General features: G+C 39.8%; 1 protein-coding gene and 1 long non-coding RNA gene across 4 annotated transcripts in view; one reads left to right on the forward strand and one right to left on the reverse strand.

Annotated features, from left to right (window-relative positions):
* TMCO1 (transmembrane and coiled-coil domains 1) overlaps positions 1-14202 on the reverse strand; it is a 101478-nt gene extending 87276 nt beyond the window's left edge. The window contains exons 1-2 of one of the 3 annotated variants that reach the window (XM_060690195.2): positions 14033-14200; positions 9092-9169 (exon numbers count right to left, since the gene is read on the reverse strand). In XM_060690195.2, coding sequence (XP_060546178.1) covers positions 9092-9169; positions 14033-14102 — 148 coding nt within the window. In that variant the 5' untranslated portion in view covers positions 14103-14200. Of the gene's footprint in view, positions 1-9091; positions 9170-13712 lie in introns of all 3 variants that reach the window. The other 2 variants (XM_060690194.2, XM_087891175.1) reach the window with 2 other exon arrangements.
* Positions 14203-14213: 11 nt separating this feature from the next.
* LOC117661256 (uncharacterized) lies at positions 14214-17327 on the forward strand. Its single transcript, XR_009622212.2, has 4 exons — positions 14214-14384; positions 15377-15454; positions 16239-16389; positions 16498-17327. It is a non-coding gene; the product is annotated as an uncharacterized LOC117661256 (long non-coding RNA).
* Positions 17328-18453: the final 1126 nt, after the last annotated feature.

Raw genomic sequence — 18453 nt, forward strand, 5'->3', positions numbered from 1 at the left:
GAGATTTCCTTCTATTTGGAAAAGAAACACTATGAATGGAGTTTTACTTTGGATTATTTTGAAATTAACTTCAGACTTAAGGATTTTGGAGATTCCTATTCTGTCGCTGGGTGATTTTAAAAAGAAGAAAGAAGAAACACTCTGGATTTACTAGAATTGAAACTAACTGGCCTAGCAAGAAAAAGGTGTGGTGCGAAGAATTTGTTTTTAATAATTTGGAAAATTGGACTCTTTTTTTGTTGTTGTTGTTTTCTTTGGAGTGGATTGAAGAAATGTTTTTTTCGGAATCTAAACTTGTGAAAGTTAACGAAGTTAATGAAGATTGACAGACGGATGGCTACAAAATTGCCATGAAGTCTGTGGTGACTAAGCAGGAGAGTGGATTGAAGAGATTTTACTTTCTGCTTGTAAAAGAAATATCTTAAATGGCTTTTTACTTTGGATTATTATGATTACTTTGGAATTAACATTAGACTAATGGATTTTGGAAATTTTTATCATATTCTGGGTGATTTTAAGAAAGAAGAAAGATCTTGGACCCTTTCTATAATGGAAATTTACAGACTTAGCAAAAAAAAGGTGTGGCGCACGAATACAAGACAGGAAGTCGATACATCACGATTGGAGCAGACATTGTAAGAGCATTAAAGTGATATATAGCACTTTTAATTTGAATAGGTGAACTTTGAAGTGGAACAGGTGGACAGACAGGAAAAAGAAGAAAGAAAATAGATTAAAACTAAATGTAATTAAATTGTAATGTAATGCTTAAAAGCCTAAAGGAATAAAAGGTTTTGGTTTTTTTTGGATTAAAACAGGAAGGTTTTTGGAATAATAAAGAAAGAAAATAATAAATGGCAATTAAAATAGGGATTTATATACTAAGTGGTTAAAAATTACAATGAGAAGTGTATACTAATGTGAGATATTTTAAGAAAACCTATTATTTGTTATAATATGCTTCAACTGCAAACAAACTGCATTCAAAGTTATTGAATGAAAATATGAAATGCACAGATGATAGAGATAAATTGTGATTTAATTCAACAAATACTGGAAATGATGATTACTATGAAATATAATGAGAATTAATTTTGATGAATATGTTGAGACATAAAGATCAAATGGATAATTATGATGTAAGGGAAAACTAAAATAATGAGGGGAAGGATACTAACTAGATAAGAGTTAGAGACTCGGAGGAAATAAGTGGGGAAATAACTAAAATGCTGGAAATCAGCCAAACAATGGCAGGAGAGCTGGAGGAGACTATGCTGGAAATCAGCCAAACATAAAATGCTGGAAATCAGCCAATAAAATGCTGGAAATCAGCCAAGCAATAGGAGGAGAGTTGGAGAAAAATATGCTGGAAATCAGCCAAAGAATGGAGGGAGTTCTGGAGGAGACTATGCTAGAAATTAGCCAAATAAAATATGCTGGAAATCAGCCAAACAATGGAGGGAGTCTGGGAGAAGATTAGGCTAGAAACTAGCCAAATACAATATGCTGGAAATCAGCCAAACAATGGAAGGAGTTCTGGAGGAGACTATGCTAGAAATTAGCCAAATAAAATATGCTGGAAGTCAGCCAAACAATGGAGGAGTTTGGGAGAAGATTATGCTAGAAACTAGCCAAATAGAATATGCTGGAAATCAGCCTATAACGTGGGGAGATCGGGAGGAGATAATATTAGGAATAATCTCAAAAGAGTTGATAACTTGGAAAAGAATAAGCAATATGTTCTTGTGATAAAACTGTGTAATATGTGGGATATTAAATTGGAAAGTTTAAGATATTCTAATTTGATAAAAAGGGTCAAATAATTAAGATGTTGATAAAATTGTGTTTTATAAATTTTAACAAAATGGAGTTGTATTGAAATTGAACTTGATAATTCTGGTGATAAAATTGTAAGGTATATAATTAGAATAAGAGACTAGAATTGTCAGGTTTCGATGTCATCTCAAATAAATTGCACTCCCAAACAATTAATCTTTGCTGAAGTATTCCATTTATTGAGTATGACAGATCTGGCCTCAACTTAAGTTGTAGCCGATACTAACCCTCTGACCCCCAAACCCTTCCCTTTCCGTTCCCCAATTCTCATCTTCTCATTGGCCATCTTCCAAGTCAGTCTCCTCAGCTTCTGACTTCACCCCATAGGAATGTTCCCCCCCACCATCTCATCTCCTAGGGGATATTATCTACAAAGAAATAAGTAGGTGAAAAGTCAAGCCTCGTCTTTTTATGGCAGCATCAGAATGCTAACATCCGGCCCCTCTCCCTTCATTTTTCCAGGGAGGCCTGTTTCAGGGAAAAGAAAAACAAATTAAGTACCGTTAGCCCATCCGAGGGTGTGTTCCACTCCCTCCCACCTTACCCGGGTGATCTGCATGGAATTTGGCTATAAGGCGATCAGCTTGGATATTTGTGCTCTTCACCCAGGAAGCCTCTGACAAGGGGTAACCCTTCCACTTAATCAAGTATTGGAGGCGCCCCCTATGCCACCTCAAATCAAGAATTCGCTGTACCTCATAATGAGTATGGCCCCTAACAACCAGGGGCTCGGGGGGGGTCACATGGCACCGGCCTTAAAGTTGACCCCACCACAGGCTTCAGGAGGCTGCTGTGGAAAATGGGGTGTATCTTCCCTAGTAGCCGGGGCAACCGCAGTTGTACTGTAACCGGGTTGATTATTTTTTCTATAGGGAAAGGTCCTATAAATTTCGGGCCCAATTTCTTGCTCGGGAGTCTAAGTCTCAAAAACTTGGTAGAGAGATAAACCTTCTCCCCCACTCGGAATGGTCTTTGGGGAGTTCGGTGCTTGTCTGCTTGTTTCTTATAGGATTGTGCCGCCTTGGCCAATGCCCTCTTAACGTTCTTCCAGGTTTCCCTCAACATATCCATCCAATCGGTCAAGCTGACTGAGGAAGAGGGCTCCCTTGGGTACTCTGCATGGGGACGAAATCCATACCACTCACTATTTTAAACGGGGTTAATCCCGTGCTACTGTGGACAGCGTTATTATACGCAACCTCCGCAAACGATAGGAGGTCTGCCCAATTGGACTGTTGGTAGTTGACGTAGCATCTTAAATACTGCTCTATCATGGCATTCAGTCTCTCCACCCTCCCATTGGTGCTCGGGTGAAATGCTGAGCTGAGGCCTTGGGATGAACCTATGGATCGTAGGAACTCCCTCCAAAATTTTGCTGTGAATTGGACCCCTCGGTCGGAGATGATTCTTCTGGGTACTCCATGAAGGCGGTAGATGTGTTTCAGGAACAGTTTGGATAATTGGCGGGCTGAGGGTAGCCCGCTGCAGGGTATAAAGTGTGCCTGTTAGGAGAATAAGTCTCCTAACAGTCCAGATCACTGTGTTGCCACCACTTCTCGGCAGTTCTACTATGAAATCCATCACAATCTCCTTCCATGGTCTCGTTGGTTCAGCTACTGGTTGCAGCAGCCCGAGAGGGCATCCTGGTTGTCCCTTCATCGTGGCGCAGACGGAACAACTTTTTACGTAACTGTCCACGTCCTTTCTCATGTGGGGCCACCAGAACTGTCTCCGTGCTAAGTGCAGAGTCTTTAGGAAGCCAAAATGTCCCGCTGGTTTGACATCGTGGCTCCTCTTGAGGATCAGGATGCGTAGAGTCTGTGGGACATAGAGTTTTGTCCCCTTCCATGCTAGGTCATCCCTTTTTGTCAAGAGGAGTTGATTGTCTCGAAACCAGGGGTCCGCTGCTGTTTCGGTTTTTAGTCTTGTAGTTAAGTCACTTGTAGGTTGGCCCTGCTGGTCACGTCGTTGCCGTCTGGTGACTACCTGACCCACTGCTTGGGTGGAGGGGATGATGGCATTCACTACCTGCTCCCGCTCACTGTTGTATTGGGGCATCCGGGAGAGGGCATCAGCCAGAAAGTTCTTCCCCCCTGGGATGTGCTTGAGCTCGAAGTTGAAACGATTGAAGTATTGAGCCCACAGGACCTGCCTGGGCAACAATTTCCGTGGGGTTCTGAGGGCCTCCAGATTCTTATGATCAGTCCAAACTTCGAACGGTTTCTGGCCTCCCTCTAGTAGGTGCCACCAGGTCAACAACGCCCATCTCACCGCGAATGCTTCCTTCTCCCACGACGCCCATCGCCTCTCTGTGTCGGTGAGCTTGCGGGAGGTGTAGGCACAAGGCTGTAGATTACCTTGGCAGTTCTTTTGGAGCAGCACGGCCCCCACTGCCACATCGCTTGCATATGCTTGGATAACGAAGAGCTGTTCAGGGTCAGGATGCTTTAAGACAGGTTCTTTTGCAAACATCATGGATGCATTTTTGGGCTCCTTCTCCTTCTGCTAGGGAGGGGGGAAGGGCTGCGCTTCAGCCTACGGCCTCTCTCTTCCTTTGGTCTGCATGATGGCTCCTCCTCCGAAGGATGGCACGGTCAAATTTCTCCTTCAATTCATCTATGGGCTATCGAATGGCATCCTTGAAATTTCTTGGTGCCTGGCCCATATACAGTCTGCCCTCCCCAATTCACTTTGGGGTTTCCCCTTCTCCTGCACATTCGGGAAAGGAAACTCAACCTCTGCGGCTTTTGGCAAAACCCCCGAGTACTTATCTGCCTTCTTCTTGGCTTGCAGCACGATCGTCTGACCTTGGCTATCTTGCAACTTTGCCGGGGGAGACGGGCAGGGTTGAGATTTCGTGACTTCCAAGCTGGCTGGAATCAAGACTGGCTCTTTTCCAGTTGCTTAAATAAAACTTTCTTCAGCCATGGCGTCAGTTGAATATCTCCATTCACTCCATACGTCAGGGAGGGAACGGGAGGATTGGATGTCAGCCAGCTTGGCTTGGAAAGGAGTATTGGCTATCTGTCAAGTTTCGATGTCATCTCAAATAAATTGCACTCCCAAACAATTAATCTTTGCTGAAGTATTCCATTTATTGAGTATGACAGATCTGGCCCCGACTTAAGTCGTAGCTGATACTAACCCTCTGACCCCCAAACCCTTCCCTTTCCGTTCCCCAATTCTCATCTTCTCATTGGCCATCTTCCAAGTCAGTCTCCTCAGCTTCTGACTTCACCCCATAGGAATGTTCCCCCCCACCATCTTATCTCCTAGAGGATATTATCTACAAAGAAATAAGTAGGTGAAAAGTCAAGCCTCGTCTTTTTATGGCAGCATCAGAATGCTGACAAGAATATTGTTAATAACTATTTGGATATTGATGAGATATAGATACAGAGATAATGAGTTGAAATTTAATTTGAAGCTAAAACTGTATTGATATATTAGATTTGTTTAGATGAAAATGTTAGAATTTCATGTTTAAATTTTTTTTTTTTCTGTTTTAAATTTTCAAAAGATGTAATGGAAAAGTGGAATAGAGCGTGTTAAAAGAATGTAAGCATGTTAACCATCTGTGACCGGATCGAAACTCTGTTCTTGAAAGTTATATTTTATGTTTATGTTTGGAAAAAAATTAAAAAATATTTACAAAAAAAAAAAAAAGAAGAAAGAGCGGAGGCTGACATTCGACCCTCCTGCAGAAGAGACATTATTCCTACAAGAAACCAAAATGACATAAAACAGATGATCACAGAAATAAAGCATGACATAAAATCAGATTAAGGTTTATCAGGATATTTGGAGTGAAACTATTGTACTTTCTTTGGAGTTCGAATATCTTGTTTATTCACCCATTCAGCCTTAGATAATGGGAAATGTTTCCAGGCCACCAAATACTGCACCTTACCACGATGCTTTCTAGAGTCTAATATTTCCTTGACCTCAAAATGCTGTTCCCCTTCAATTATATGGGGACAGGAGGAGGTTCTTGGTCTGGACGTAAAAGGGACGAACACTCCGGTTTTAGCAAACTGACATGAAACACCGGATGAATTCGCCGCAAATTTTTTGGTAACTCCAATTGTACTGTGACTGGGTTTATGATCCGAACTACCAGAAAAGGACCCACATACTTGGGTCTAAGCTTTTTTGACTTTTGGGTAGTTTGCAAGTATTTGATGGAAAGGTAAACCATATCACCAACTTTATAATTTTGTGCTTGAGCCCTCTTTTTATCGGCTTGGGCTTTATGAGCCAGATGTGCTTCATCCAGTGCCTTGCGAGTTACTGACCTAGTGCCACGTAACTGTTCTATCCAATCAACCAAGGAGGGGTTTGTGGTTTTTCCTAAGGCAACTCTGGAATGAGCACAAAATCTTGGCCAGAGGCCACCTTGAAAGGGGTAAACCCTGTGCTGCTGTGTATGGAGTTATTATAGGCCACCTCTGCAAACGGCAGGAAATCTGCCCAGTTATCTTGCTGATAATTTATGTAACATCTCAGATATTGTTCTAATACAGAATTGGTTCTCTCACAAGCCCCATTAGTTTGGGGGGGGGGCGGAGCTTAAACCTTGGGCAGAGCCTATCAACCCTAGGAACTCTTTCCAAAAATGGGAGGTAAATTGAACTCCTCTATCCAAAATTATACGTTCTGGAGCGCCATGTAACCTGTATACATGTTAGACAAACATTTTTGCAAGTGTTTTTGCAGAAGGGATCTTGGGACATGGGATGAAATGCACTTGTTTAAAAAACAAATCAGTAACCACCCAAATAACTGTGTTCCCCCCACTTTCGGGCAATTCTACAATAAAATCCATGGAAATTTCCATGGGAGCAAACATCTGGCAGTGTCATCCTATTGCTATGCCATGACCTTTGACCTTGAGTCGTTATCAGCTTCAAAGAAAACGCTGCAGCAAAGATTTACTTTCCTTTTCCACTGGCTCGCTTCCCCCTCCCAAGAATTCCAATAGCTCTCCCTCCCGTTTCATGGCAGCCGAGCAAGTAAGCAATGAAAGAGCGGATGCTGACAGTCACCACAAGAACTTGAATCGGAAGGTTATGTTTGCCATTGGTTTACTTATCAACAACTGAAAGAAAGGTTTAAACTGGATAAAAGGTGTTATGGATTTGACTTTGTTAAAAATGAATTGGAAATTTCATTATGTGGTAACGATGAACATATTATTGCTAAGATCTATAAAATGTTATTGAAATTGAATTTGGAAAATGAATATGTAAAACATTGCATGATTAAGTGGACAAGGAATTTTGGATATAATGTGATGCTTAAACAATGGGAAAATATGTGGACGAAGATTTTAAAATTTACATTAAATTATAATCTAAAAGAAAATTTCTGTAAGATGATGTATCGTTGGTATTTAACACCAGATAAGTTATGTAAGATATATAAAGGTTTGTCAAATGAATGTTGGAAGTGTAAAAGTAAAGAAGAGACTTTTTATCATCCATGGTGGACATGTGATAAAGCAAAAAAATTTTTGGAGTATGATTCATATTTTAATACAGAAAATTTTGAAACTGGAGATAAAAATGAAACCAGAACTTTTCCTTTTGGGCCTAATGGAAAAAGAAGTGGAGAAAAAAATTGGAATTTTGTTACTATATATGTTGACAGCAGCCAGACTATTGTATGCACAAAAATGGAAGGACCAAATTCCTACCATGAACGAATGGTTGTAGAAGTTGATGGAGTTGGCTGAAATGGCAAAATTGACTACTTTGATTAAAGAAAAGAACAAACCATATTTTTCGGAGTATAAGACGCTCTGGAGTATAAGACGCACCTTAGTTTTTGGGGAGGAAAATAAGAAAAAAAAAATCTGCCTCTGCCTACCAGCATGTATCGGTATTCATCTGGCTAGCATCCTGTCAGTGTGTGAGAATTGAGGACTGTTTGAAAACTGAAACAGTATTTGCTGTGTGAGCAACAAGGAGACAGCAAGGAGCCTGGGTGTGGCTTAGCTCAACTGTTCTGTACTAAAGCTGCATGCTGTGCTGAGCTCTTAAACTAAAACTGAAACTCCTCTCCTCTGCTTGTGTTTTGCTTGTATTTACTACTATGTTGGAAAACCTGCTTTTGGTATTGTATATTTACTTTATGTGTTATATAAAGAGAAGTTATTGAATCCTGCTGAATCAGTTACTTGTGTGTGCTTTCTGGATATGATTGCAGCTGCAAACTCTGACACGTCCTTGCAGCAAATAGCGAACAGCCAGGTCAGCTTCAGCACATTATTGCAGTCTGATTCAGCATGAGCAGCTGATTGGCAGGTGGATCGGCCTCCCAGAATACCCCCAATCAGCTGTTCCAGGCTTAGGGATTGCCACAGACCATCGCCTCCTCCGTGCCTCACGTTTTTGGCCACGTGGGCTGGGCTACATTCAGTGTATAAGACGCGCCCAAATTTTCACCCTCTTTTAGGGAGGGAAAGGTGTGTCTTATACTCCAAAAAATACAGTAAGTACTTTTGTTTCCACACAGAGACCACTTCTGAACTTCGTGCTTGATGCAGAAAAGAATGAAACTCTTAACTCTGGGTTTTACAGATTAGGCTGATAAATCTTTATAGAAATGACTTGTTCATACTATTATGGAAAAGCAAAAAGTAGTGATTTGATGTTAATGCCTTATTTTACTGTAACAGAGAGTTGAAAGTCAATGCTTCTTTTTCTCTCCCCCCTCCATCTTTCCTCACTTCTCTTCCCTATTTCCCTCCCCCCTCCATTGCTTTTCTATTTACTTTTGTATTTTACAACACTTTATAACTCAATATAAAATGTTAAACTCAAAAAGTGCAGAGTTTATATGCCAGTCTTTCACCTTTGCTGAGTATTGTTTTATTTACCATTGCTTTGCAACATGTATCTCACTTGGGGAGGATTGGCTGCTGGGGTTATTGCATATAGATCACAAACCAACCACAAAGATTTATAACTACAACTCAGCCTAGTAAAGAATGTAACTCAGCCTTATATAATAACGTAGCAATAGCAACAGCACTTAGACTTATATCTACTTCACAGTGTTTTACAGCCTCTCTGAGCGGTTTACAGTGTCAGCATATGGTCCCCAACAATCTGGCTCCTCATTTTACCAACCTCGGAAGAATGGAAGGCTGACTCATCCTTGAGCTGGTGAGATTTGAACTGCTGGTAGGCAGCAGTCAGCAGAAGCACCTGCAGTACTGCATTTTAACCACTGTATTTGCAAACATACTCACATTTTTTACTCTGTTTCTCCACTTCTGCTTTCAGTCTTTTATACTTATCTGTTCTATACACCAGAACCCATGTTATGCCTGAAATAAACATAAGACAGAAAAAGATGTACAACTGGGCAGAAACACATAAAAATCTTCAGACCAGTTGATTCTATCAGTGGGACAGAACATCCAAGGCATTTTTTTTCCATTTTGCATTAATTGGGGTTAACCCTAACCACTTAAAATATTCAAAGTCCGCTCTCATAAATTTAAAACTCAACTCCGTGTCTCCTTTACTTTTGGACTGCAGCTAACATTCTGCAATGCAAAGCCTGATGTGGCCCTTGAACCAACCTTAGTTATTCATATCTGGCATAGCAAGAACCTTGATTATTTAGTGAGAAGAAAGTCTCACAACTGCTCAATGTTTTACGATTCCATGCAATTAATTTTCCTACCTGTAGTATTATGAAACAATAATTTTAAATTTACAATACAATAAAATGAGGAAGAAGCAAATGCAACTTCTCAGGTGAAAAGTCCCAGTTATTTGTTGATATTTATATGTTCAGTATATAGTTTTTACTTGTATTAGAATATTTGCAGTCCATCTCACTATTTCAAAATTGGGTTGTAAAGGAGATCTTGAAAATTCAAGATAGCATTTGGAAGGATTTATGGAAGTATCCTTTGATTCTCTGCCCCAACTTTTAAAAATAAAGGTACTATTTTGGTGCTATTTTGAACCTGAGTAAGATTTTCTAGTGCATACTTTTCAAAATTATAAAAAAATAAAGGAAGCACTGATAGATCAGACCATTATTTCATATAGTAACCAGCAAGGGCTTTCCAAGATGCTCCACTAGCTATTAAAGTGAGACCATCAATAAAATGATGCCAACACTCTGGTTGAAATTATCTAGTTATCATTGCTGTAAAACTATGAGAAACAACCAAGCACTTTTCTCTGGTGCCTAACTACAGTTTTAGGTAAAAGCTTATTGCACACACACCCCTCACACAATTAATTAATTGCACACAATTAAGCAGAATTGCTGAATGGAGAGGAAAAGGTCCAACCCACTTCATAAATATGAAGTGAATTATTTTTTGCCATCTTGATTTAGTTTTCCCCTACAAATTAATACTTAACCATAAATTAATAATGTCTCTTCCAGAATATTCAATTCTATTCTATCTCTCATTCATCCTGACAGACTTCCAGCTTCAAGATGTGCTGGGGACTTCCGCTTGGCTCCGCAAGCTTTGAAGACGCTCTTTTACGAGCGCCCGATCCCTGGTTCTGTAAAAGCCCCAGAACAGCCAAAAAACTGCTGTCTGGAGGCTTGGAACCCTCTCCCCGGGCAAAGGGGAGAAAGAAGAGTTGACAGGCAGAGGTAGAGCCCCCCAAGTGCGCTAGGAGAAATCCTGGGGCGCAAAGGGTGTGGGCTCCCTGTAGAAGCCTGTCAAGCTACTCCGGACCAGAGACGACTCCGCTAAAGCGGAGCTAGAAGCTGCGATCAAAATCTGCTGAAAATCAACGGGGGGGACTTTTAACATCTTTACTTTGATAGCAGACAGAGCAAATCAGGAGAAAACAAAAGGAAAATTTGCAAGTAACACTTTAACTCCGCTTTTAAATGCAGAAAATGGCGCCTGAGGGCGGGAGGAGGAAACTACCAGGGAAAGTGCTTGTTAAGGCTTGTTAAAGTTTGCAACAGTGATACAGCTACTGGATTACACCCTAAGAAAAAGTTTTAAAGGGGAAGCAGCCAGGAAAAGAATTTGGTACTGAGGAAAAGAATTTGGTACTGATTTTAACTAAGATCTGGTTTTTATACTGTGTGGAAAAGAGTTGAATTGTTGTCCTGATAGCTGGATAAATACAAAGTGGCTGAAATATGGCTGACAACAGGGCTGGTGAATCAGCAAATTCCCAAGCCGTGACTGTCCAGGCTTTTCAAGAACTTCTAGACTTTTTTACTTCAGCCTTGTTGGATACAATCGAAAGGGCTTTTTCAAAAAACAGCTCGGGAAAATATAAGCAGTTGTTAGAGGGACAGCAGGAAATTATTCAGAGAAATTTGTTTTTGGAAGATCAGGAGATGGACAGGATTAAGACACTAGCTGGTACAGTTGAAACAAAGGTTTTGGTGGACGTTTCCATTCAAATGACAGAAAAGCAACAAATAGTTTCTTTATTGCAAGCTGGCAATCTTTATGGCAACAAATTTTGGCTATATGGACAAAGAAATGGACTGAATGATTATATAAGCAAGAAGAGACGAAATGGGGATTTCAAGTTAGAAAATGCGCATCAACCTCAAATCACCATTTTAAAAGTTTCAAAAATAAAACTGGGGGGGGCTGTTGACAGAATTTATAAAAAAAAAGGATTGGAAAAAATATAGAAAGAACAGAAGAACAGAAGATTAAGGAAGATATCTACCTGTGGATTTTGAAATTGGCATCGGGCAAATATGTGTTTTAATGGCATTAAGAGATTTTTAAAATGTTATATAAGGTTATATAAGGTTATATAAGGTTACAAGATATATGAGATAAATTGTATAAGCTTTTAAGATGTCTAACCCTTTGAAGCGAAGAGGATTAATGTTAAATTCCGAATTTTATTGCAAAATGATAATTAGTTTTGGATAGTTAAGGGTTGCTCTCTAAAAAGTTAGAGGTATTAACACGGTTAATTGAAAAATTGAAAGACATCCTCCTGTAGATTCTGAAATTTATATTTGGTAAATAAGTGTTTTAAAGGTATTAAGAGATTTTTAAAATGCTTAACATAAGACTATATTATTTTAAAAGATATATGAGATAAAATGTGTAAGATTTTAAGATGAAAAATTTTTCTTTTTTTGTGGAATAGAAATGGAATTTATTCATGATTTTTACTGTTTGTAAGACTGCTAAAGTATCAGATTATACATCAAGAAAAAGTTTTTTCTTTTTCTTTTTTATAAGTAGGAAGAATGAATTTAATTTAATTGGTTTTGAGAATTTATAAAAGGGAGGTTGATGAATTGGAGCAAGGGAGTTAAAGAACATGCGGGAGTTTTGAACTTTATAATTTGTTAGTTTATTTTAGTATATGTTTGTTAGATGCTATACCCTGTTTTTGCTCTGGGAAGTCAGGGGGGGTGGGAGGGGGGGATAAGGGATGGGGGGGGAAAGGTGATGAATAGAGAAATGTTTTAGTAAAAAAAAGTATATTCTATGAGTAGAATACAGGAGTTGCTCAGACACTAAAGGAGGAAAATATTTCACAGCAAAAAAGTTAGAAAGGAGAGAGGAGGAGGGGGTAGGAGGAGGAGAGGGAGGGTGAGGAATGGAAGAAAGGAGAGGAGGAAGGGAAGGGGATAGGGGTAGGAGTGAAGGCAAGAAGGGGGAAAAGAAGAGAGAAGTGGGGGAAAGGGAAAGGAAGTAGGATGAGGTGGGAGAAGAGGTAGCAGAAAGTAGGAGACAAGAGGAGGGAGGGAAGGGAAAGAAAGGAGGAGAAGAAGGTTTGTTGTGGAATGAGGGAAGAAAGAGAAGAAGAGCAACTCCGAATGTAATTAAAATGTCTTATTTTAATGCTTTCTTTAAGGAAAACATGTATATGTAGGATTTCTTATGTATAAGAAAATGTACAATTTATGTGGGGAAGGGGAAAGGGTGGGAGGGAGAAAATTGTTTGAATTTCTTATAAAACTTTTCAATAAAAAAAAAAAGATGTGCTGGGGAATTCAGGCAAAAATACTGGGTTATTGCTGCTATCCAGTAATGGTTACATAATACAGTTGAATCTTGTTATTCATGGATTTGCCTAATAGCTACAATTTATTTGTAACTACAAAATCAATACCCATGGCACTTTAGTCATTCACAGGCATGAAGAGTGTGTGTGGGGGGGGGGATCGACTTGCCCAATGCACAGATTTGCTATTTTGGTGTTTGTGGAGATTTTACAGAACAGAACTAATCAGAATTACTGTAATCTGGTCACTAAGCCTCTACAAAGACACATCCCATGGCTCCCAAGACAAAACTCACTGCTTTCTCCTTGCTCCAGCTTCCACTTATATTTATCAGTGATAACATTTTGATCTTGAACAGATTGGCTAATAGACAAAGAGTACTGTAAACAAAATGCATTGTGAATGACATTGTCCCGTTAGGGGAAAAAAAACACTTTTAAAGATGGTGTGAAGCCATGTGTTTTAGACAGATCTGGGAAGACTCTTCTGAGATTTATTTTCTGTAAAATGCAGAGTGCTGATTTCTTATTCATTATAACATCAGCTATTGGTGTAATTGGCATGCCACATTTAATAGTCTTCTGGTGTAAAGTTATGGGCTGGATGTGATTCAATGATTTTGAATATTGAGCATAAAATTAGACATGTGTGTTTATCATGAAGGTTAGAAAAATACATTTAATTCTGCACTTTTGTCATGTACATATTAATGTGGATATTTCAATTGTAACAATTTTGACCGACAGAATTAATATAATATTTCTAACTTTTTTAGCTTCAAGCAATGGATCAAGGAATTCAGATATGACCATTTTAATCATCCCTGGCAAAATAAGCCAGCCAAGGTTCTGAAGTGGAATTCAGGTGGGCACCACTTTCTGAATCACCTGAGAAGTCATCCAGCACCTTCCTGATTCCCATCCCCATTCCGCTGTCCTTTGGACTGCAAGGCAAGCATTCACTTCCACTCCCTCGACGTAAAAGAATCGGAGCCCCTATAACTATCCTGCCAGCTTCTGGACAGAAGTACAAAATCCACTCTAGCATGATCATGGAATACCAATACCAACTGAATGTGCACCAAGTTGCAACAAATACAATTAAAATTGGTTAAAGGAAGATGACCCTAACTACTGTAGCCACCATCCTGCTCTCCGTCCTTTTCACTTGGAGAGAAACTGATTCTATCCTCCTTTTCCGCACTCACCCTCCGCTAACAAAGCGGTGCAGACCGAAATGAAAACAATAAGGATAGTATCAGCGAACATAGTAGTCATCTCGCAGATCTAACGGCAACAGCTCCTTTCCGGAAACTAGGCCTAAACGGAAACTAGAGAATATCGACATATACGTCCTAGACAGTGCGTAACTTCCGAGTTTACCGGAACTCTCTGCAGGACCAGTGCTCTTTTCCGGCGCATGCTTTCCTATTTGAGTTCGGAAGATATTCGAGCTCGGCTGGTTCCGGGAATAACGAGAGAGGGAGTTGTCCGCAAAAGTGGGGTGAGGGGTAATGTGTACAAGTGTGGAGGCTTGGCATCAGGATAGCAAGAGTGCAGGTGAGGTTGAGGAGCCTATTACATTAAGGGGATGAGTCTTGGAGGTTGCAAGGCGCACGTTATACTGCACTAGTGAAGCCACACTTGGAATACTGGGTCCACTTATGGTTACTATCATACAAAAAAGATGCTCCTAGAAAGTTCAGAAAGGGTCTAGAAGCTAAACTTTATGATGAACGGTTAAGGGAGATAGATATGTCTAACCCAGAGGTCTTCAAACTTGGCAGCTTTTAAGACTTGTGGACTTCAAGCTATGCTAGTTGGAGAATTCTGGGAGTTGAAGTCCACAAGTCTTAAAGCTGCCAAGTTTGAAGACCTCTGGCCTAATATCAAAGAGAAGGATTAGGAAATGACATCTAATACTTGACACATTGACATCTAGATAGTGACATCTAGTACTGTCTTCCAGTACTTGAGGGGCTGTCACAGAGGAAAGGGGATTAATTTATTCTCCAGAGCACCAAAGGGCAAGATAAGAAATAATGGGTGGAAGCTTGTTAAAGAGTGATCCAGCCTAGAACTAAGGAGAAATTTCCTGACAGAACAATTAATCAGTGGAATATCTTGCCTTTCAAAGTTGTGGCTGCTCCATTGGAGGTTTTCAAGAATATGCTGGACAACCATTTGACTGGGATGGTATAGCAGAGATGTCAAACTGGCAGCCCATGGGCTGAATGTGTCACACACAGGCCACACACATCCCAGCTCTGCAAAGGGAAAACATTGTGAAACATCATGTGATGGCAATGTGACGTGGCAAGTTTGACACCTGTGGTATAAGGTCTCCTGCCTTAAGCAGTGGCTTGGGCTAAAAGACTTCTGATTCTATATTCTCTCTTCTATGACTTCCAGGCAGTGTGATGCAACTGTCTAAGCAGATCCACCCTCACCTTTTAAAAAAGTGGAGCTTGGCAGTAAGGTAGTTACTGATGTGAGGTCACTTCAGACCCTATAATTTTATGATTCTGTTGTGTTCTATGCACCCCCTCTAGTTTTGCAAAAGAGTCCTTTGGACAGCAGATTAAAAGGCGAGGGAGAAGGCAAGAAAGACGCTGGATTTAGGGAATGAGGTACCTGAAACAAATAATTTTGCAATTTCAAAAAGTTAAAGAAAAAAACTGATTGTCTTTCTTAAATGTAATTCTAATGAAGAAGAGCTGGTTGAAGAGATATAAACAATTGGAATTTTTGCATATATATACTGAATACTGGTATTAGGATAGCCAATTTCAAAAGATGTAGAGAAGTATATGCAAGACTACTTGACTTTCAGGTAAAAGGGAGCACAGGAGAGTTGGGAACTTCTGAAAATGAAGATACTAGAAGTATGTTTATCCCCCATTCCAATGAGACGGAACAGTTTAGAAAACTAATGTATATGCAGTTTCAACAGTTTTAAGAGTGAAAGGACCAGAATAAAAGATTAACTATAATCACAAAAGAGTTGTATTAGGAAGCAGCTATTGCAGGAAAACAATATTATAAGCTCAAAAGAAATTCAGACTTTAAAAAGAAAAAAATGTCAGTAGAAAAAGAAAGAAGTGGGCTCGTTAAAGGATAGTAATAAATGAAGGTCATAGGAGTAATGAACCAAGGCGATAGTTTGGGAAACAACTGACTGCCATGATTCCAGGAGCAGGCCAATTATACCAGAGTCTCAATTTTTTTAAAAAAATGTTAAAGATTAACAGTGGATGTGTGTCAAATGTGCAAGAAGGCTGATGGAGAGTCCCAAAGCATGCCCTGTTCCTTTTGCTACATCAAGTAAAGTTTACACTGGTAAAGTTGCCTTATTGTACCTTATCCATCATCTTGCCACATGTTTCAACACTTCTGCCCCCTCTTCCTATCAAGATCTTTGATAAACTGAAATCAGAATACAGAATAAAAGAATTGGAAGGGACCTTGAAGATCTTCTAATCTAACCCCTATATTATTCTGGATATGTGGCTGTCCAAACTCTTCTTAAAAATCTTCAGTGATGGAGCACCCACAACTTCTGGAGGCAAGCTGTTCCACTGATTAATTGTTCTTACTGTCAGAAAATTTATCCTTCCTAAGTTGGATCTCTCCTTGATAAGTTTTCATTTGTTATTTCTTATTCTGCCCACAGGTGTTTTGGAGAATATGTGGACCCCCTTTTCTCTGTGACATCCCCTCAAATACTGGAAGACTGCTATCATGTGACCCTTAGTCTTTCTCTTCATTAGGCATACCCAGTTTCTTCAACCTTTTATGTTTTAGCCTCCAATTCCCTAGTTATCTTTGTTGTTGTTCTGTACACTCTTTCTAGAGCCTCAACATTTTTTTTTGTACTGTAGAGACCAAAAGGGTATGCAGTATTCCCACTGTGCTTTTACCAAAATAGTATAAAATGGCACTTACACTTCAGGAAACCTTGATACTATCCCTCTGTTTGATGCAACCTAGGACTGCATTGGCTTTTTTTTTTGCAGCTGTAGCACACTGCTAGCTCATACGTAAGCGGTTGTTCACTTGGACTCCTAAATCCTTCTCACAATTACTGCTGTTGAGCCATATACAATCTATAGTTCTTTTGATTTTTCTAGACAAAGTGTAGGACCTTTCTTTCACCTCTGAATTGCATTTTGTTGAATAGGGCTAGGTGTTCAAGTATCAAGCAAATGTATGAGAAATAAATGGGATAACAGAAAATATTTGTGGGCCTTACACCTATTCTCAATATTCTATCTTGTAAAACCATTGCTGGGCCTTCCAGGAAAAGGAAGATAGTGAGCAGTGAATCCCCCCCCCCCTATTTTTAGTGACAAATTCCAGGTTCTGTAGTTTTCTCCGACTTCATGTAAATTTCAAAATGTCTTATGTACTTGAGAAAACATTACATATACACCTAAAAAGAACATGTACCAGTGTATGGTAGCAGCGTGGTATATTATAGTGCAGTTCTACATTTTTCTACATCCCAAAGCCTGCAAAATCAACATGAAGAAGCATAAGTTAGATAATGGAAAATGGAAAACCCGTATTGGCATGGATCTAAACCGGCAGCAATAATTTCGCCACTACTCTCTGCTTAATGAGGACTACGGATTCTGCATTCTCTATTGGAATGACGAGGCTCATCTGTGCAATCCGTCTGGGGTAAGAAGTGGAGAGAAGCAGGGGTGAAATGCTCCCGGTTCAGACCGGCTCGGGCGAGTGGGTAGCGATGGCGGCGGGCAGTTCGGAGAATCGGTAGCAAAAATCCCTGCCCCTGTCCTCCATGCCCAGCTGAGCCGCACGATCACCAGAGCCTTTTTTTTCTTTTACATGGCTCTAACGAGCCAAGCTCTGACGATCCCACCTGAGTTGCCTGCTAATCAACTAATTAATTAAATAATTTTAATTAAATTTAACTGGATTTTAATTTACATTTAAATTTAAATTGTTGAATTTTATTCTTTGTAAGCCGCCCTGAGTCCTTCGGGAGAAGAGCGGCATATAAATTGCATAAAATAAAATAAATAAATAAATAATCAGGCAACTCAGCTTGGATCGCCATACCCATGTAAAAGAAAAAAACTTTTTTCCTTTTAAATGGCTCTTGACGATCCAAGCTCTGACGACCCCAGCTGAGTTCCCTGCTAATCGGTGGCAAAAATCCCTCCCCCTCCCGCCCTCAGCTTGCTTACCTTAGCTGCTGGTCGCAACGCCTTGCTGTAATCCCTGCAATCCATTGCATCTGCAAGCAACTGAATCTCCCTGCCTGCAATCAAGCAGGCAGGCAGTTGTGGACTTCAACTCCCAGAATTCCTCAGCCAGCAAAGCAAAGCTGGCTGAGGAATTCTGGGAGTTGAAGTCTACAAGTCTTAAAGTTGCCAAGGTTGGAGACCCCTGTTCTATTGGGTAAGTTTTTTTCCCCTTTGGGAGCTTTAAAAAAATAGTTAATAGGGATTTTTTTTTTAGTTGTTCTTTTTTTAGACCTAGTCATTTAAAGTTTAGGAAGTTTTAAATTTAGCTGCTTTTATATAAAAATAAAAATAAATAAAAATAAAATAATATTTGTGCAGCTTTCTGAGATTTAATGTGTTTCTGTAGTGTTTCACTC

This window comes from Pantherophis guttatus, chromosome 3 (genome assembly GCF_059756535.1).
Source record: "Pantherophis guttatus breed Tessera chromosome 3, ASM5975653v1, whole genome shotgun sequence".
NCBI lineage: Eukaryota > Metazoa > Chordata > Lepidosauria > Squamata > Colubridae > Pantherophis > Pantherophis guttatus.